The following is a 22500-nucleotide window of genomic DNA, read 5'->3' on the forward strand; positions in this document are numbered from 1 at the left end:
ACAAATCTTCGCTTACCCTCGCCCTGGTCAACAAATATTATCTAGACCTGTCACCTCATCTCTCTTTTGATGACATCTTAAGTGGGTCAGGCACGACCTTTCGAAATGGAGGGGTTACCCTGGTAGAACACCTGACAGCTGTGTACACAAGAGTCTACCAGCTGGGTAAACATGAATCTCACAGAGAAATGTATCTTATCTCTAAAATCACGCAGTTAGACTAACCCTTTTAAGATCTGACACTTGGTATGTCAATAAACAGTACTATTACACACAACACATGACAAATATAAGAGAAAACAAATATTAAAATTACAGAAAACATACACATAAAGCCATATCATTATATTCCTCCCCCCAGAAGATTAATTATCCCAGGTTTGCATCCAATGATTCAGAACGGGATAAATAATCTGCAATGACATTATCTTTTCCTGATATATGTTTCACCTTTACATTATATGGTTGTAGACACAAAGACCACCTGGTTAATTGTTGACTGTTATTCTTCATCTTACTGATGAATGAAATAGGGTTGTGGTCAGGCAGACTAAAATATCTTCATTCCTAGGTTGGTTCACATACACTTCAAACTTTTTTAAGGCTGTAATTAATGCTAATGTCTCCTTTTCAATTGCAGAATAATTCTTCTCGTGCTTTTTCAACTCTGATGACATGAAACATATAGGATGCATAATATGGCAACCATCTTCTTGAAGTAGAACAGCTCCAATTCCACAGTCAGATGCATCAACTTGTATCACAAACTTTTTACTGAAGTCTGGAGCCTGAAGCACTGGGTTTGAAGTTAAAATAGCTTTAACCTTCTCAAAGGATTCTTGACATTCTGGAGTCCAAACAAACTTTGTTTTCGGACTAGTTAAGTCAGTTAAGAGAGCTACCACAGCTGAGTAATTTGGACAAAATCGGCGATAAAATCCAGCCATGCCCAAAAATCTTTGTAGCTGTTTCCTAGTAGTAGGAAGGGTAGCCTTACGAATACCTTTTATGTTAGCGTCAAGAAGAGCGAGAAGGCCTTTTCCAACTTCAAATCCTAAATATTGAACAGTTGCCTTTCCAAACTCACTTTTCTGTAAGTTGATTGTTAGTCCTGCTTCCCATAGTTTCTTGAACACTTTCCTTCAAATCTTCAGATGTTCTTCCCATGTATTAGAATAAATCACACTCTCATCAAGGTATACACCCACTCCTTCTATTGATCCTAACAGTTGATCCATCACTCATTGGAACGTTGCAGGTGCATTCATCAGACCAAACGTCAAAACAGTGTATTGGTACAGTCCAAAAGGGAATTTGATAATATCCTTTCATCAAGTCCATCTTCTCTGATCTTTACCTCATGCTTTGTCTAATCGGTACAACTATGTACATCTGCAAAAATTTCAGGGAAACTTTGAATCATTTCACTTAATTCATTACTTTGCTCAACACACAGATGTTTTAGTTTATCCTCCAAATTTTCCAATATTGAAGAATTGTTCATCTTATTTTTAGCTCCCAATTCGTAGCCATCATCGTCCTCTGTAGATAAAGTTGTCTGGGCCATTGACACTGTTTCAGTTCTAGTCTCTGAGAAGTAAGGTTTCAAAAGATTCACATGTATTTTACTCTGTCGTTTCCTTCTCCCCTGTGTTTCAGTCACATAAGTTCAATAACTTAACTTCTCTATTATCCTATAAGGACCTTGAAACTTACTGGTAAGGGGAAATCTTTTCATTGGTAAGAACACTAAAACTTGCTGTCCAACACTAAAATTTCTTAGCTTAGTCTTAACATCATATTTCCTTTTCATTTTCTCTTGACTTATTTTCAAATTTTCTGAAGAGAACTTTCTAATTTCTCTTAACCTTTTCCTCAAGTTCTTCACATATTCTCCTTGGATTTCCTCTTGACTTTCTTCCCAATTCCCTACAAGAATCTTTAATGGACCTCTCACATCTCGACCAAAAATCATCTTATTTGGTGAACATCCCATACTTTCTTGGTAAGCATTCCTAACTTCAAATAATATCAAGGGTAAACCAGCATCCCATTCCCTTCTTGATTCTTTACAGTACTTTGTTAACATACTTTTCAAAGTCTGGCAGGACCTTTCCAAGGCTCCTTGAGTCTCTGGATGATAAGCAGTTGATAATTATTATTTCACTCCTAACAAATTCATCACATCCTGGAATAATTTGGAAGTAAAGTTCGTTCCTCTATCGCTTTGCACAATTTTTGGTATTCCAAACTTGGAGAAAAACTCCACCAACTTCTCAGCAAGTACCTTGGCAATTATACTTCTTACAGGAATCACCTCAGGATACCTTGTTACTGGACACATTAATGTAAACAGATATTCATTTCCTTTCTTTGTTTTCAGAAGCGGTCCAACCACATCTATAATCACCTTGCTAAAGGGTTCTCCTCTAACTTCTGTGTGTTGCAGGGGGGCCTTTCTCAATAGTTTCATTCGGTTTGCATGGTATCTGGCGTGTGTGACACTCCTGCAAAACTTGCTAACATTCTTGTGAAGTCCAGGCCAGAAAAAATACTTCATAATCTTCTCAACAGTCTTCCTGATTCCCATATATCCAGACTCGTGCGCTACTGCTACCACATGCTTCCTCAACGGATATGGAATCAAAATTTGACGATATTCTCCCCATTCAGCATTTCCTGGTATATCTGCAGGTCGATGCTTCCTCATTCGCAATCCTTCCTTTAGATAACACAGGTAGGGGTTTGTTGCATCTCTTCTTAAACAACAACTCTGAAGAACAAATCAGCCAACGTTGTATCCTTCTTCTGCAGCTCCATTAGCTTCTCTCTAGTCACTTGACCAACTTCAAGGGTTGAACTCTCAATATCCTCTAACTCTACTACTGTAGTTTCACTACTAAGTTCAGGAACATGTTGACTATGTTGAGCCTCTTCTTCTTGAGTAACCTTTTCATTACTAACACTAGGGGAGCCTTCACTTTCCTGGAATAGCTCTTCTAAGCTCAAAGATCCTTCTGATACAAGTAAATCCTCAGTTTCTTCACTTGCAAACGTAGTTCTCTTCGTACTCCTGGTAGTTACACAACTTAGAAACAGTGGGGGTTTTCTTCTCTAACTCTACCATAGGACTAATCCTCAATGGTTTGTCTGTCACTATAGGACAAGGAACAAAGGGTACATGACCAACTTCGTTACCCAGTAAAACATGCACACCTTCAACAGCTAGTGAGTCCTTTACAGCAAAATCAACATTCCCTGTCACCAATTCACACGACAGGCACAAGCGGCTTACAGGAGTTACCTCTTCTCCTCCTATACCCTTCAAAATAACTGAATCTCTGGTGAGATTCTTCTCCAACTGTGGATGAGCACCTCGAACTACCACACTATGTTTACTTCCCATATCACATAATACCCCGATTGGTACCTGCACACTCCCTTCTTGAGTTGCCAGCGTACCTTCATAGATATATGGCTTAAAAGCCTCCAAACTGCTCAGCCACTCACTGCTTGAGATTAAATTTCCACTGGTTGCTAAACACTCTGCTTGTCTAGTCTCAGTGTTCCCCACTCTGTTCTTCGTAGTTTGCTTCACCTGGTTACCTTTAACCACTTAACCAACTGGCTTGGTCTGCTGTTGTGTCTTATAATAATCTCGACTGTAGTGCCCTACTCTTCCACACTTGTAGCAGACAACATTAGTCTTCTGTATCTGTCTTGAGGAGGTGGATGATGAGGATTTAACATTCGATTGCTGAAGGGTATATCCTGGCTTTGTAATGGTATTGCCACTAGAAGGGTTCCTAATATCAAAGTTCCGGACATTTGAATGAGACCTATAACCTGTGAGTTGTTGGTTCTGGTACTTGACATTATAATTCCTTTTGCTACTGATTATATTGTAGTCCTTGCTCAGTGTAGCAGCTCTGTCGAGTTTCTTAACCTCTCTCTCTCTTAAATAAGCTCTTAACTGTTCAGGAATTCCTCTACAATATTGCTCTAGGACTACTAACTCCTCAAGTTTGTCCATAGATTTAATTTTAACAGCCTCCAACCATCATTTGAAACATCTTCTTACTTTGTAGGCATAATCCAAGAAAGTCATCTTGTCTTCCTTTCTCAAAGATCTGAATCTTTCATTGTAGTATTCAGGGGTCATCTGGTAAACTTGGAGCACACTGTGTTTCAGTACACTGTACTCTTTACACAGATCAGCTGATAAGGCTAAATAGGCACTTCTTCCTTTACCAATGAGAACACTCTGTAACAAGGCTGACCATTTATCTTCTGGCCATCCCATACCCAAAGCCACTTTTTCAAAGTGCTCGAAAACTCATCGGGAGCTTCTTCTGTAAACTTTGGAATTAACTTCTGCGCTCTCACCACATCAAACACAGGGTCTGAATTAACTTAGGTATGGTTATACGGTGTTACAGGTAATTTGGAGCGAGCTTCTATTAATTTCATCTCTCTTTCACAATCTTCTCGTTTCCTTGCTCTTTCTCTGTCTTATTTTGCTCTTTCTCTGTATTCTTTTTCTCTGTCAGCTTGCATCTTCAGCTTAATCAAATTTTCTTCTGATTCTAGCATCTTCAGCCTAATCAAATTTTCTTCTGCTTCTAAATGTCTAAGCTCTGCTCCTGCATCACTGTTCTCTTTCTTTTGTTCTTGCTTATATGTAAACTATTTCAGCTGCAATCAAACAATTCTTGTGCCTCATTTAACTCTGTCTATTTTACCAGAGTCCATCAATGCTTGAACTGCAACACATTTGATTTCTGCCTCAATCATACCACTAATCACATTACCCCCACATGTCACTGCTAAAGCAGTCCACTGTGCCTTAGTCAGGTTGGATTCAGATAACTCTTGGATGGATGGAGCTGCTAAAAACTTCTGAACTTCGAACAGAGCCATTTTCTCCAAGTTACTCAACTAAATAATTTACAACACAATTCAGAGTGATATTTTGTTTTGTTCTCCCGGGTCTGGGCACAAAATACTATTGCCACGAAGTGTAACAAGTACCTGGTTATCACACAACTAATCACAAAATCCAAAAATTTACCTCACTTCACCCAGATGCCTGAACACTCATAACAATAAAATTATGACTGAACACACTAAAGGTAATTGTGATCCCTTAAAACTTACTTATCACTTGGAAAATCAAATTATGTTTATCTAGATATATGTGAGGTAAAGGCCATCACTCCATCAAACAACTATAATTGTTTCCCTGGACCGAATTCCCTTCAGTAAAACTAAAGGAGAACAAAAAATGTTTATCACTTTGCCTTATGCACACACAAATATCCATATTCACTGGTGGTCAGCAAATGAAACACTGTGTTTACAACTTTAAATACAAAAATTTATTTTTAATTTCGAAATTTATAATTAAAATTTATAATCTGAAAAATCTACCATTACTTGAAAACGACACAAGAATTTAATTAATTCTTAAACAAGATTAATACACAAAACTTTAGTTTATCAAGAAATTAAGTTAACTAAGCAAAACTTAAGCTATTAAGAATTACTCAAGATTTGAAAAGGAAATCTTTACAAATGAAAATCAAATCAAGTATGCAATGTTAAAGTCTCAAAAATATGTAAAATGTTAAGTAAATATTAAATCACCAACACAAAAGTTTGGGTAAAACTATGAAATTGCAAACACAAGCACACACAAAAATGCAAAAAACATGAACACACAAAAATGCACAAAAGATTTATCAATAATAATTTCACTAAGGCAAAATCTCCCTGATGTTTCTTATTTTACCATGATAAAAATAAGCAAAAATCCACTTTACCTTTCACAAGCTTGTGAGAACCTTTGTAAAATTCACAAAAACACACTTTCTATGAGGCACCTGTTACATTTCTAATACACTTTTCCTAAGGTCAGATCTTAAAAGATACACATTTTACTAGTGACCACCAACATATATGGAATTTTACTCTTCTGAAGGAAGAGAGGGATAGGAGAGAGAGAGTCTGACCAACGCAAATGGACTCTAACAGGCTAATGCCCAGCTTTCCAAATTCTACTATGAGAAGTAACCTATGTGCCAGTAAGACATTTTGGGAAATACCCCAGGAATCTTCCCTGAAGAGGAAAAGAATAAAAATAATAACAAGGGAAATTTCCCTGGGTCAGAGAGGGCTCTTTAGCCTGTCATCTCATATCTGTATAATTGACAGGGAATTTCCCTGACTGCACACTTGTTCAGACAACAGACTTTTAGAGCCAACCACTGTTATCTAAACCTGTTATCCCATATCTCTTTTTAATGACAGTTTAAGTAGATAAGGAAACAAACCTTCGCTTACCCTCACCCTGGTCAACAAATATTATCTAGACCTGTCACCTCATCTCTCTTTTGATGACAGCTTAAGTGGGTCATGCACGATCCTTCGAAACGGAGGGGGTTGCCCTGGCTGAACACCTTACAGCTGTGTACACAAGAGCCCACCAGCTGGGTAAACATGAATCTCACAGAGAAATGTATCTTATCTCTAAAACCACGCAGTTAGACTAACCCTTTTAGGATCTGACACTTGGTATTTCAATAAACAGTACTATTACACACAACACATGACAAATATAAGAGAAAAAAAATATTAAAATTACAGAAAACTTGCACACTATAAAGCCATATCATTATAATATATATATATATATATATATATATATATATATATATATATATATATATATATATATATATATATATATATATATATATATATATATATATATAGAAATATAGACACATATGTATATATATATATATATATATATATATATATACTGTATATATATAGATAGATATAGACACATATGTATGTATATATATATATATATATATATATATATATATATATATATATATATATATATATATATATATATTTTAGAAGATGGAGCTGCAGCTCTAGGTACATCTCATCTGGGAACCATAGGAAAGGCACCGTACTCAGGTACATTTATTTCACCAACATTTCACAGCTCATAGTCGCACCCTCAAGGCCATAATAAAGATACATGCGATCTTTAAAACCAAGCACTCCATAATCCATTAAAATTACGGAATATTTAATCAAATTTAATGAACATCAGCATGTTTTCGGTTATTTTACGTCGCCCCTTCCACACCACTTCTCACCCCACTCCCTATCAGGGCTGACCTTGGATTTAAAGGGCATTGGGGGTGTCACTATTCATCTCAGCAACCTCAAAAAGTATGAATTAGACATTAAAGCTGTCATTTTCGGTTATTTTTACGTCACCAAATTCCCAGCCCTTCCTCAACCCACTTCCTTTCGAGGCTGAACTTGGACTTAAAGGGCACTGGGAGTGTCACTATTCATCTCAGCAATCTGGAAAACTATGGATTAGACTCTAATATCTGTTGTTTTAGGTTATTTTTATATATTTGGTTTTCAAGTAAATTTTGCTACTGCCTCATTTGTGTAAATATTGATAAGCCTGATTCATGTGTACAATTGTCTAAATGTTTAATTTTTATAAATAAATTAGTATTAGGGTTACCATTTTGGTTTAAGTTTCTTCCTTCCTCCTTTGTCTGACCCAATTCCTGCCAGATTTTCCCAGTCCCGATATTTTTGTTTTAAAGAACCTGATGAACCCAAGAATCTGATAATACAGCTATAAAACTGCCTACAATCATCAGAGAATACTGGCAGGGTATTATTACAGCGCTGTCAAGACTCACAAGACCAGCAACCTGTTGTACACTAGAATTGTCCAAGTTAACTCTCCAACTTATGAAACAGGCAAGACTCTGAATAAGATCATCACTCCCTACATCCTTCAGGAGTTCCCGGTCGTTTCCCTGTTAGAGTTCATCGATATTTTGAATACTGTCTCTGAGCTCTACCATCGCATCGCTGGACATAGAAGGTCTATTCACGAATGTGCCGGTGGATGAAACCATCGATGTTATTTCAAGGCATCTATCACTCGGATGTCACGCCCCTTGACATACCAGAAGATGCCCTTCGGTGTCTTCTCCAAATCTGCACCAAGGAGACTCCATTCCTCTCACACAGGGGGTGACCTCTTTCGACACATAGATGGTGCCACCATGGGGTCCCCCACTGGCATCCTATCTGCCAATATGTAAATGGAAGATGTAGAGGAAAGAAACTTCAATTCCTATACAAAACTGAAGATATATACCCGATACATAGACAATATCTTTGTTACCATCGATACCGATGAAGAAGCAACCCGCACATAGTATGCCTTGAAGAGGAACTCTAGCCTAAGCTCCACTATTGAATATGGCGTCAAAGGCCATCCATGGGGAGTGCCCTTTCACTTACAAACACTCTGTGGTAGATGAGTACCTGAGACATGCAATTCCATACTGTTCCTCATGGAAAGCACACACAGCTCAAACGTGTTAGGCAGCTCTTTACTTATAACGGATATCACAGGAATCTAATACAAGATTGCATACGAAAACAGCTAGACATGTGTGCCAGCACACCCATCTCACCGAGAAACACCATATTGTATTGCAATGCCGCGTATCACAGTCAGTTCATGGATGAGGTCAAGACCATGAAGAGGATAACTGCCAGTGGTACAACACCTACGAATCCTGACGAGAGTATTTCTTTGTGTGTCTGCTCCTGCCTGAACATAGTCAGCACCCTTGTAATAAGAAATAACACGGGCCCCTGTAGAGAGATGTGGGAGTCAACAAATATAATATACAAATTTAAATGTACTGAAAGGACATGTCAAGCCCTCAGCAATTACTACATAGGTCGCACTAATACAACTCAACACAGGCAATTGCAAGCTCACCACAACCAAAGGGCAATATTTCAACACTACATAGATGACCACGACCATAAACCTACACTAGAAGAATTATTAGAAAGTACAGAGATAACTCATAGAGAAGCCCGGTTCCACAGCTTACAAATAGCAGAAGCTGTGTGTATAAACAACAATGGCCTGCGTTAAATATACAAAGGAACACGGATTTCATCCTCCCTTCTTCAAGGAAACCACAGGGCATCTGTAAGAATCTGAAGGGAGACATGAGCAACAGAACACCCCTGGACACTACCGACAATGAAGCAAATCAAGACTATCAGCCAGAGATGGATATCATGCCCTTTACTGCAAGCCGCAGTATATGACACATCCTTTGGAGCACCAGGAATGTCCATGCTGCCGCTCAGACCACCAGCGAGAGAATGAGACCTGTTAACCAATAGAAATTCAGCATCCCAATGATGTCACGTTTAAAATTCAAAAGTCTGTATGAAGTAATAAAAACCTTGTATGTTAATTTGTAATCCAGTCCTGAAGATACCACCATGAGGTGGGGAAACAGTCCGTTGACTAGAAAAAGTAAATGGAAAGAATCTTGAATAATTTTTCCTTATTCTTCAGAAGCATGCCTGAAGAGAAAAAAGAAGTATCGGCTGATCCAAAGTCTTGATAAAAGATGGTATATGCCAACAATGCCATTACAGTCAATATATTATATATATATATATATATATATATATATATATATATATATATATATATATATATATATATATATATATATATATATATATATATAATGTATGTACTTCGAATAATTATTTTAAATATTAGTATGTTAGGTTCAAATTTGCTTATATATATATATATATATATATATATATATATATATATATATATATATATATATATATATATATATATATATATACAAGAAAAAGGAAATATAAGCAAATTTGAACCTAACATACTGGCATTTAAAATAATTATTCAAAGTACAGCATGCAAAAAACATTAAAAGCTGTCAATCCGTTCCTAAAACAATATTTATCTTACACAATATGTTGAAAATATATTTTTGCAGCATGGGAACAAAAAGTCCACATATAAATACGAAATGGAAAACTTCGTAAATATTTAAATACTGATTGCATAAAAATATCGGAGGGACCAAGGATTAAGCGCACGTTGTAAATGTAAATCATGATTTTATGAACTTAAGTCTTTGATCTGAAAACTTTAATTTCACTCCAATTAAATACTTTTAAAGCCTGACTTAAATGGGATATGTATATATCCATATAATGACCCTGACTAGATTATCCGGACGGAGATAAATGCTATTAAATCTGACGTCACATCCGTGTCACAACGTTAATACATGAACACGGCACAAGTTTTTTAAATTATCGTACACTGACACTGAATTGGTCGATACTGATAGAAACACTACGTAAACTTGAACTGGAACTGACTCAAAATAAACCAAGTAACGGGTTACTTACTGGAATGAAACCATGACAATGTTGACCACAGCGATGTTATACACAGCCCACGAGATGTAGGTGGCCTCATCGAAAAAGCTCTCTGCTTTGCGCACACTGAAGCACACCTTCACTCCCCACATTAGGAACAGCATGTCACCTGCAATCAGGGATTTCGTCACAAACAAATACGTGCAAGTATAACTTATAACTGAGAGAGAGAGAGAGAGAGAGAGAGAGAGAGAGAGAGAGTTAACCCTTTTGGTAGAGGCTTCCAAAAATAAAATCAAAATTTATTTTTAAAGTTCTGTATTCCTCGTATATGTTATTTTTTTTTATCAATCGTTAGAAAATGTAATATATTTTGGTCAGTCTACTGCTTCTAACCTTGCCGGGATGTAAAAGGCACAAATACTACGTGCTGTCAATTCTAGTTCACATCCTCTTCTGTCAAAAGCTTGATCCATACAACATTTTGTACATCCCGCTACAAAATGAACTAGTGGCAATTCTGAGTTGTATCTCTCTTGTTAAGTATGCATGGGTAATATTAATACAACAATATGAAGACACAGAATTTACAAAGTTCCTCTATTAGATTTTTCTTATTCGAATTACTCGATAACATTACTGAATGAGGAATTTAAAGCCTGATAAAAGTTAATACATGAAACCTACTAGGACTAAAGGTCTAGAGAATATGTATTCTCTAAACCTTGATATGGCTGACCTCTGTAAAAAATTAATTGTAATTTCATCAGTATTACCTTGGAAAATATACTGAACCGTGCATTATGTTCCGGCTGTCAACCAATGACTTGATCTTTCCCCCTTTTCCTCGTAAAGGTCCGAATTCACAATTTTATAAGACAACAGAAAATCGCTTTATGTTTCTTTGGTCTTATCAAATATCTACTTCAACCTGGGAATGAGTTGTGTATCTTCTTCCTCTAAATCCCTTTCTGTATTTTATCATCTTACTGTTGATCAGTTAATGCATTTTGACTGTCGAATGTATATATGAAAGCATGAGAGCCCCAGTTAATTGCTCTGATGAACTCACAGTTACCTTTATAATGTTAAGACCTAGCTCACAACCTCGCCTACAAAATACGTTTTAGATTATTGCCAAATATGCTTCCTGTTGCGTTTAATTAAGACCCTGAATCTTGACGCATCAGATAGTTTCTCAAAACTAGATTTCAGTGCAAATATTTCTGATCACCTTGCCGACAAAGGGAACAAAATAAATGTGACTCTAAAGTACAGGGTAATCTGGTAAAAATTTCGCAATTCAAACTCTGATTAATAACCTTTGATACTCAAAATACAGTACCTGAATAAAACATATTTTGGTAAAAGGGAATCCAGAGTATTTACTCCACATATTTTTTTCTCCCTTCTACCACAGAAAAAAAATCACAACACACTTATTGTTGACATGGAAAAAACAATTGAACACCATTCCGCTCTACATTTCGGTTAAAATTTTAACTCCGTGGCTTTACTCCTTTTGTTTCCAGAGAAAAGTTGAATCCAACAGCTTTTAAAAGGTTTTTATCACCTCTGAAGGGTTAATTCTTAACTTCATCCTGTTCTCTCTCTCTCTCTCTCTCTCTCTCTCTCTCTCTCTCTCTCTCTCTCTCTCTCTCATCCAGGTATCGTGTCTCACACTTTAAAAAGAGAATATCACTTATACTCTAACTTCTCAACATGATGTTCATTAAAAGTTTAATGTCAAAAAATAAGTAAAATGAGGAGACTGGAGGGTATAAAACCTAAAGAGATGTTTCACTATATTTCGTTAAAAAAAAAAAATGGTCGAACGTAATTCTATAAAAACAATTTTGAGGGCCATTAAAGAGGATATCCCATAATCCAAGACCACCAATTCAACGCAAACCAGGGAAAAATTCCATAATAGACATGCATTTCCAGAAATTAAAACTATGAATGTTCCTGTCCTTTGTTATTTTACAGATTTCTTTTGGGCAGAGAGAGAGAGAGAGAGAGAGAGAGAGTATGATTCCGTAATATGCTCTCTTACCCACGGCCAGCGAGTGATCCCACCAGTTGTACTGGCACTGCTTAAACCTGAGACCATTATAGTCTTTGATGTCCTCAGCCCGTGGAGTAGCGCTGATCGTCCAGCATCCCAGATAGATCAGCATGATCAGCAAGACTGGCGTCAACCACTGCAGCAGCTGCTTGTCAGTTAGCTTGATTTTATGCGCTGATTTCACCCGGTATGTTAAAGATACTCTGCAAGAAGAAAATATAAATTTAAAAAGTCCATTCACTTCGAAGTGTAAGTCATATTTTAAAATTAGGAACTTGTAATAGTGTGTTCGAAGAAAAAACAGATCATAACGAGCATCAATTCGATTTACTATGTGGTTTTAAAACAAAAATAATTAAACAGACATAAAAGGAGAAGATTTTTTTTTTACAATGTTACCTGAGCCCTTTAGAAGGATACAAAATTATTTTGAATCCTACAGGGGAATTATTACAACCTTTTATTTTTCTTTATTTTCCATGGAAAAAAAAAACCATTTATGTATCCAAATTCACCTTAATCGGTTGTTCCCTTGAGACCCAGAATTTAGTCTCACCTCACCCCCTCTTCCTTTTCCCAGTACTCAGAAGGTACATTCCGATAACTCGCACATTAAATTTGCCATGGCTACAAAGTTATAATTCAACTATGAGTCTAGCAACGCAGAATGGGCACATTTACTACAAAGTCTCTCAGGTAATGACACTTGGAGATAACTCAAGGCCCTCCCTCCTCAATTCCCTATTCAGTCGCAAATCTAACTCTTTCTAGGTCTTCCTCTCCTCCATCCACCAAACAGTTCTGAACAGTGCTCTCTTCTTACCAATCTATCGCCATCCTATCATTCCATAAAACCAATCTCCTCTAAATACTCGGATCCATTTTTTCAACTGTGTTAACCTCTGAATCGTCTTATGTCACATATACTGGCAAATGGTTCATCTCAGCAGCTTCAACATTTTTATTTTCATTAACTTTTAACATCCACACTTCACTTTCATAAGCAGAGTTAGCACAATATTCCCTTTATATATAGTCCACCTTGGCTTCCATAGACAAATCAAGTCTCTTCTCAATGTTTAGCACACACCCTGCTATCTTTCTTATACTTATTCCGTAATCACCTCTTCGCTCCTCCTACCATCATTATTATTCAGAAGATGAAACCTATTCACATGGAACAAGCCAACAGGGGCCATTGACTTGAAATTCAACCTTCTAAAGAATATGGTGTTCATCAGAAAGAAGTAAGAGGAGGTAAAAGGGAAATACATAAAGAAGAGATCCCTCTTATTAAAAAAGAAATTAATAGATTAATAAGTGTATAAAAATATATTAAAATGCAAGGAGAATAGTATTAGGGTAGCTGTCATATTACTACCAGTTACTTGTATAAATCCTCTGCTTCCATCCTTCCACCATTTATTTCAAAATTCACTGCTTTATCTTCCTGATTTTCATTTACCCTCATAAACTTAGTCTTGTTTACATTTACCTACAACTTTCTTCTCCTGTAAACTTTTATATTCTTTCACTAGCTTCTGCAGTTTATTTTCAGTATCCAATGTCACTACTATATCATCTTCTAATATTAACAATTCCACATTTCACGCTTGGCTAAGTTTACAGTAAGGTCAGCACATTAACTGGCTGCAACCATAATGGTATCAGTCCATTAATTGGCTGCAACCATAGTGAAGGTAAGGTATTTGGACACTACTGCCCTAGGAATCGCACATGGCTTGGGATTCTAAAGCAGTATCCCAAAGCAAAGGAGTGCCTAGGAGAAGGCTAGGGACTCCATAGGAGAGGAAATGTCCCTATATAGTACATGAGCCTCTAAGTCATCAGCAACCACATCACCAGGACTGCTACTGGAGTTTAGTAAGCAGTACAGCTTAGACATTGCTGCCCAAAGATGTACCAAAGGTTTTGGGTAAAGCTGTGCTGTACCTCAAGGCAATGGAGTATCTAGTACAGATTTATGGACCCTTTGGTGGAAGGAAATGTCCTTGAATGTATGAGACTCCTCTCCAAAGGCCAACTGCAATCACGATTTTCAAACTTGAGTGTTGATAAGGAAAAGAGAATATTAGTGTCCCTCAACTTTGCGCAGTGTGAAAGTCACCAAAAGGTTTAGAGGATGGGGCTCCAACTGCATTCCTTTTCCTTTTAGCGTGTAAGTTTAACTGTTCGTCTTTCTCCTCCAGAGGTTCGTCTTTCTCCTCCAGAGGAAGATATTGCCCACAAATTCAAAGCATTCAGGCACCAAGGTTGTTAGTCCCAAACCTGACCAATGGGTGTACGGTAGTCTAGTACAACGGTGTCTGACTTTTCTTGTCAGTAACTAACCAAGTATTGGCCACAAAATTTTTCTAAACTGGAATAACCTCGAGCAATCAGTTTCCCAGGTTAAAAAAATAACCTTTGACAAAATAATCCGTTAAGCATTTATTTAGTATTTGTATACAAATGTGTAAAATAACTAAATTAATGGGTATGTACACATTTATCATCAGTAAAACTAAGTACGACATGAATAAGCTAATAAATTTGCACGCACTTCTGCATCAATTTGAATGGATTTATAAATGGACATGGAGCAGAAGAACAAAATTACTTTGCTCAACAGTTTAAGTGCGCTGTCTCTTCTTCAAGCAGAGAGCTTCCAATAACATCAGGTGAGATGTAATTCCTCTACTCTCCCGATAGGAACGCCAGTTCTTAAAATTCAGCGTTGATAAAGCTAAAGAATTTCGCTTTCTTATTGCCATGATGATTCACAAGATACAAACTTCAGCACTAACTCGAAGAGAATAAATTTCTCACAGGTGCACAACAGTTATATTACTTCCTAAAAATACTATTTAAATTTTCTAACTTCCGGTCTCTGAACTTCACCGAGACTCAAGTCGTCATCTGTTGTTGCTTTGTTATCCCAGGCACCAGTCCTTTTCTAATAGAGGGAAAAACTTCATATTATTTTACTATAATCCAGTTAAATTTTAATATAAAAATATCTTTTTACTGTCAATTAATTAAGTCTTAAGAACTGTGTATCATTTACAACACGAATGAAACAGTACGTGTTTGCTCGATCTTACATTTTATTTTTACTCACTTATTATGAAACTAACTTTTCTGTTGCTGTGGTAAGACAACATCAGGCCATCTTAAATTACATTAACAAACAACTTGGTTTCTAAATAAAACGCGCAGCACTAACGCAAACACGAACAGCTGCCAGTGGGTGCAATGAGAGCTGATCAACTGTCAGTATTTATCGACATTTTCTTGGCTGACTGTAATTCCAGCTTGGATCTCAGTTCATAATTCACTCTCGGATTAAAGCGAATGCATTACGTGTGTTATAAACGTAACGAGTAAAGGTATCTGTTTAAGGCAGCAAGAGACAGCCTGATATAGTGGACCCAAGCCAAAAATACTGGAAAATTCAAGGTCATTAGACATAAAAAATTGCTTCAGTGAATATGTCATGAACTCAAGGTTCTTAAGCAATAGTAATTATGGATAACTAATTATCTTTGTTTCACCAAAAATACACACACACACACACAGACATACATAATGAAGCCTCTATTTAAAAAATAATAATAACTACAGTTGATCACAGGTTTTCGGGACCCTATGTACAAGAAAAAGGGAATGCATGCAACAGAAATAGAACAACGACAATAATGATAAGATTTCGTTGTAAGTAATAAGTAGCTATGTAAGGGTTTACGGTTAAGGGCAATTTCTAACCAAGACGTTATGTCTATAAGACCTGCATACGCTATCATTTGTTGATATGATTGACAGGTAGGCAATGCAATGTAGTAAGTCATCACTTCACATGTATAATTCCATAAAACAGGTTATTTTCACAGCTAATGGAGCACGGATTAAACTCAGCTGAGGGAAAGATCAAGAGAGGTCCCACAAAGTTTTCAGAGTAAATGGTGAGGCAGGTCTCTCCTCCATGCACAAAATATCCAAAGAATGAGACAATTTTGAAGTACAGAACAAAGTCCCCAGGTATTCAGTAAAAACTGCACAAGAAACATGAAGTGAATACAAGGGTTCTCAATACAACAGAAATTGAGAAAGTAAATAAGAAAGAGATAAAGAGAAGAGAAAAAAAGGAGTCTGTTCCAAAGATGTTAAAACTGGGACCCAGCAGCACTTAGAAGATGCACCACTAATATCCCATGGTAAGAAAATCAGATAAATGAAACTAAGTGGAGCGATCAACTGTCATAACCTTAGATAAATTTGGCGAGTGGCATTTATCATAGACAACCTCATTCCACCATTTTTCGTTATCCCAGTAAAAGAAAGGAACCGCAAAGAAATTCAAAACACTTTAATAGGAATCATCAGGTCTACATGGAATACTCAAAATGTGTGTTTAGCGCCATCTGTGAGTGAGAGATGAGGCACTGCTGCTCGAGTGACTCCAAACCTCATTGTTCCCATCAGACTGCTGTAATGCAGAGGTCTAGAGGCCTTATACAAGGGATACAGCATGAAAACATTTCTTTTAAAGAAAAGGATGTCCATTAATCATCTAAGGTTAGAATGCGTCATATCCAATACAACCAACTACACTTCTAATTAATCACAGTAGCGAGAGGGGATTTAAACTGAGAGCATATTTCTGCCTAATAAGTAGCTGTTATGGCATCCACACTACAGTAAAACATGTCATAGACACACACTGCAGTTTTATCACATACTAACTGACCAACCCATCACTGCCTGGGAAAACTCTGAATGACAACCGATAAACTCTCTCTCTCTTTCTCTCTCCAACTTTCCCTCACTCTTTCCCTCTATCTCCTCCCTAACATGCCCTCTACTCTCTCTCTCTCCCTCTTTCTCCTCCCTTACAACCCCCCTTTACTCTCTCCCCCTCTCACTTCCTCTCCCTCTCACTCTCTCTCTCTCACTCTCCCTTTCCTGTTATAACAGTTGCTTTTATTACAATGCCAAACATTTTTTACATTTGATATGTCACCCCTTCTCACCCAGCCATTTCTGTCGGGGCTGAACTTGGACTTAAAGGGCATCAGAATGTCACATTTCATCTTGGTGACCTCAAAAACTAAGGATTAGACTCTAATATCTGCTGTTTTCGGTTATTTTTACATGTCACCTCCTCCCACCCCACCCCTATGGTGCCAGTAATGTCTTAACCCCACACACAATATTCTTTTCCAGATAGTAATATGTATACCAAAATGAGGTATGATAAAACCGTAGAGTTTATTTAGTTACTACTCTACGGGCAGAACCAGCCCTGTTTCAGGGAACCCCTTTCCACCCCCACCCACTTTGGTGCCCTTTGGTGCTAGTGATGTCTTACCCCCACAGTATTCTTTTCCAGACAGTAAATCATATGTATACCAAGTTTGGTTGAAATTGCTCAATGCATTTCAGAGTTATGCTAGAGCATATACACATACATACACCCATTTATTTATATATATCTATATATATATATATATATATATATATATATATATATATATATATATATATATTAGATGTATTACAGACAGGTTGAAAATAGGTCATCGACCGTTAGTGGAGAACGAAACTTGGGCAAATTCTGGGTAATCGTAAGAAGCACTGGTTAGGGCTACAAATAAATCGTTGTCTTGCATTTAACCTGTTTGTGCTTTTGTGCGATAAGTTGCGACCACATGCGTTTATGGCATGTTTGACTGCAATGTGAAAGCACCTTACCAAGATATCACGAGAACGGTTGAATCTAACAGCTATGGTCATAGTCGTTGACGTGGCGCCCAGCAGGTCTTCAACCAGTTTGTGAATGATGTCCAAAGTTAGGCATATTCATTGTGCGACGTTCTCAAGATAATTAAGTTTCGGGAGAAATCAGCAAAGAGTTGAAGTTTTCACAGAAATAACTAATCAACTCTGGGCCAATTTCTACCCTGTGCTATTCATTTCGAGAAGGTCACCTCATGGATTAATGTGGGATGTTTTATCGAATTCTGTTCTTAAGATATCCTAAGAATACCCACACGCACAACTAATAACCTTTCTTTTTCCACTTTTACACAGGTGTTGATAAAGGTCCATTACTATCAAACACAGGAACATGAATAAGGTAGAAAAAAAAATAGACAAATAGCCTGCACAGGGTTTACATGTGCTCTGGTACTCCAAGAAGGATGCCACTTTCTTCTCCATCAAAATCTTTTCACATCCAATATAAAAAAACGTTTGTCCGCACCTAAAACGCATTCTCTTCGTCACAGATTTTATACAATACCATAGATCAATGCTCATCTGAATTTTACTTTTTGCGCCGTTAAGGTGAAAACTCATTTTAAATGTTAAAAGTGAGTTATCTTTTCAAATTGGGATCATACTTGGTATTTTATTATTCTAGCTCCATGACATGAGGATTTCATGAGTGTAATGTTTAGTATATATTACGTCTTGGATGACTTGAGAAGAACTATGTGCTGGCCCGGCAGTGGCTCTTTGCTGCAGGTGCATTTATGCTGACTTTGGAAATTTGCTCAGTTGGATACAGAGAGCAATTTGATCATGATCTTTTGAACATTGAACTGATGCCGCCGGAAGTGCCCAGGTTCCAGTGAGGTGTGCGTGTGTGTGTGTGTGTGTATGTGTGTGGGTGATCTCCCACGGTATACTAACCGGGGGATAGGCTCTTGCAGGAGGATTGCATTAAGAGATCTGGGTCTGTTTGGTTAGAGGTGCAGTGTTGGAAGATCGCCACTAGAAAATCTGCTATTTGTTGCCATAGAAAGTAAGTACTATGATTCATGAACACTTATCTCTTTACAGACATTGTTTTTGATAGGAAGACCTAATAGTGCTTCAGTGAAATTGATCGATGTCTACCTGATGAATTTTCCCGTGTACTTCTTCAATGTGCATTTTGCTGTTTTGAAAATGTATGTTAATCAACATCATTTCAGGTTTTAATATCATGATATGTTCTTTCAACAGGAATTCGAGTTTCATCCTGAGAGGACGAATATTTTGGAAGTGGTGCTTTTACTCTTACATTACATACTATATGACATATATTGTGGTCTACAAGAACGATGACCTTATTACTTTGTTTGATGACCAGGGTGTTATTCACTAGTATTGCTTGGTATAGAATTATTTGTGAAACAGTATTTCCCCCTAGTTATGTTTTCCATTGGTAGGAGGTGTGAATTACTCCATTTCATGACCATAGCTTTTGCTGAATCACTTTTGTTAAATTTGCAAATAAAGTCTAGTTTTGTACGTCAGTGTTTAATTCCAGTAGGCCTTCGTGTAAAGATAGGTTTAGTGAGAGAAGACGACAAAGGAGAAGGGATTTGCTGACCCAGGGATGAGCTGCGCTACCACAGTCATCTTGGAGGAGTAAGATGATTGATTCTGTCTTACAGAAGATAAAGCAATAAAAGATGGCCCTGTCTGAACTGGAGAACAGGCCCATTAACATATATATATACATACATATATATATATATATATATATATATATATATATATATATATATATATATATATATATATATACTGTATATATGTGTGTGTGCATGTGTGCATGTGTCTGTGTGTATATAGTATATATATATATATATATATATATATATATATATATATATATATATATATATATATATATATATATATATATATATATATATATATATATATATATATATATATATATATATGTGTGTGTGTGTGTGTGTATGTATGTATATAATGATTATATAGTTGTATATGTATTATATATATATATATTATATATATATATATATATATATATATATATATATATATATATATATATATATATATATATATATATATATATATATATATATATATATATGTGTGTGTGCGATCCTTCAAATAATGCTCCTCGTAGATAATTTAGCCATATTTCATTGCACAGCCACTGCATTCATTTTTGCTTGATCGCGTTTTTGCCACCTTGAGACGGAAAAGTGCATTCACTCCCTCGTACTCACTGAACTCTTTTGGAAAGCTAAGTTGGTTTTTCTTTTAAAAGCAAGAATCCTCAGTATACCTGAACAGTGAAGCACTCTTTAGTTTCCATTTCATACTGTCATGTTTTCCTTTCCGCTGAAGCAAGCAGCGCAAGCGAAATTAGATTTCCATTTTGCTGTTTCTTCAACTGGGTTATATCTTGAGAGAGAGAGAGAGAGAGAGAGAGAGAGAGAGAGAGAGAGAGAGAGAGAGAGAGAGAGAGAGAGACAGAGATTCACCGGTATCATAACATGTAAAACGATACTAGATACTTAGGTCCAAATAATCAAAGTAAAATGAAAAAATATTATTTTCCAAATAGTTTTTGTCTGACTGATAACCTTAAAAATAATAAATTACTCACAAAACAGACAAAATAGTAAGTCTACAGCTGATCTATAAGCACTTGGATCAATACAAGTCTCATACTAAACGTTCAAGGCCCAAGGGAATATACATTAAAATACAATTTGGGATTCCCCGTCGACTCATATCAAAGTTGACAAATATCAAGAGAAAATTTCAAAATAAGAATAAAACATCGATTTTTTATTATCGTGCTTTAGCAAAACTAATAAATTCGCAGTACAACGTTCGTAATCATCCTCGAACTGTTACAAAAGGCTTCCACACTGTTGAACCCAACTTTAATGTAAAGTCAAGGCTATATCTTGCTAAAACGTCGTCATCATGAATCTTTATGTTGTTTATCTCCTATTCAGATATCACTGTCAATTCTTTAAATATGAGCAAGAATGAATTTCATCACGCAAAAGGATTCTAACAGCAATGATTCCGCTGCAAAACGAAAAAAACAGCGCAACAGGAGACCCGAATTTAGGGGAACACCAGCAAAAGACTTCACCGAGTATTGTAATGCAACACAATGGAACACCGGCAGGGCATTTGCAAAAGTGGGAATGGGTCTCGATGCGCACGAACTAATGCAAAGTGAAGAGACGGCGTGGGAATCATATATACACTCTCCAGGACGCCCACCTCTAAAGACTGCATTTCAACCGGTCCTACTTGATTCAAAGACTGTTCATTGAACAATGGACTGGTTTATTACCCCTCGCGGCATAATAAAAATATTAAATGTTTTATTTAACAAAGAACTGTTCGTAAATCCATACGCCCATACACCCTATAACCACAAAATAAAATTGAAGATGTAAAGCTTTTAATACTAAAATAATCATAAAAAGAAAACAGAAGAATGCATGAGAAATACAACGGGTAACAGGTCAATGGCCACTGCAACTTATGTGAGGTAAGGCACAATTATAGCAATAAATGCATTAAACAATAATATGGCGAGTAAAGACTAAATTGAACACTCATCTAAACAGACAAACTCAAGAAAGATTTGGGAAACATATATTTTTTTTTTTAAGCTAACCAGTAGTGACCAGCCTTACTTCCATATGTTTTAAACAGAATTTTCGGCGGACATTGTGATTTACACGTTATCCAGAACTATCAGTTCTTCAGCATTTTTAAAGTGATATTTATTTGTGTAAATATTTGTCTGTTTACTTACTCTTATTCCCCGATTATTTTCAGTTGCCTTTAAGAATCATCCCGTCTCTTGTCTTTGCTTTTCTCTCCTTTTAAATATAAGTAACAATAACAAAAGCAATAATAATAATAATAATAATAATAATAATAATAATAATAATAATAATAATAATAATAATAATAATAATAATAATAATAATAATAATAACGAAGAAAGTTGTATGCCTAGTTGGCGAAATATTAGGTCAACGGCATACAGAATGCCATTCTTTTCAACGAAGTTTTCCTCAAAGAGACTCTTCAATAATAATAATAATAATAATAATAATAATAATAATAATAATAATAATAATAATAATAATAATAATAAGACAAAAACAAAACATTTAAAATAAAGCATGCTTGTATTTAATAAACTGACGCGCAAATGAGAATTTTATTTTGTGGCAATAAAAAACAAGGCATACTTGCACAGAATTCCATTTCCTTTTACAAAAAACATCATCAAGCGGTGACATTCACTAACAAATACCAGCGACATGTCCATTAATAGC

General features: G+C 36.2%; 1 protein-coding gene across 7 annotated transcripts in view; it reads right to left on the minus strand.

The window, feature by feature from the left end:
• The window catches only part of LOC136843752 (probable G-protein coupled receptor CG31760), a 1299116-nt gene that overhangs the window by 69026 nt on the left and 1207590 nt on the right, over positions 1-22500 (minus strand). For all 7 annotated transcript variants that reach the window (XM_067112411.1, XM_067112413.1, XM_067112416.1 and 4 more), the window contains 2 exons: positions 12359-12573; positions 10333-10471 (listed from right to left, as the gene is read on the minus strand). In XM_067112411.1, coding sequence (XP_066968512.1) covers positions 10333-10471; positions 12359-12573 — 354 coding nt within the window. The remainder of the gene's footprint in view (positions 1-10332; positions 10472-12358; positions 12574-22500) is intronic.

Source organism: Macrobrachium rosenbergii, chromosome 12 (assembly GCF_040412425.1).
Source record: "Macrobrachium rosenbergii isolate ZJJX-2024 chromosome 12, ASM4041242v1, whole genome shotgun sequence".
NCBI lineage: Eukaryota > Metazoa > Arthropoda > Malacostraca > Decapoda > Palaemonidae > Macrobrachium > Macrobrachium rosenbergii.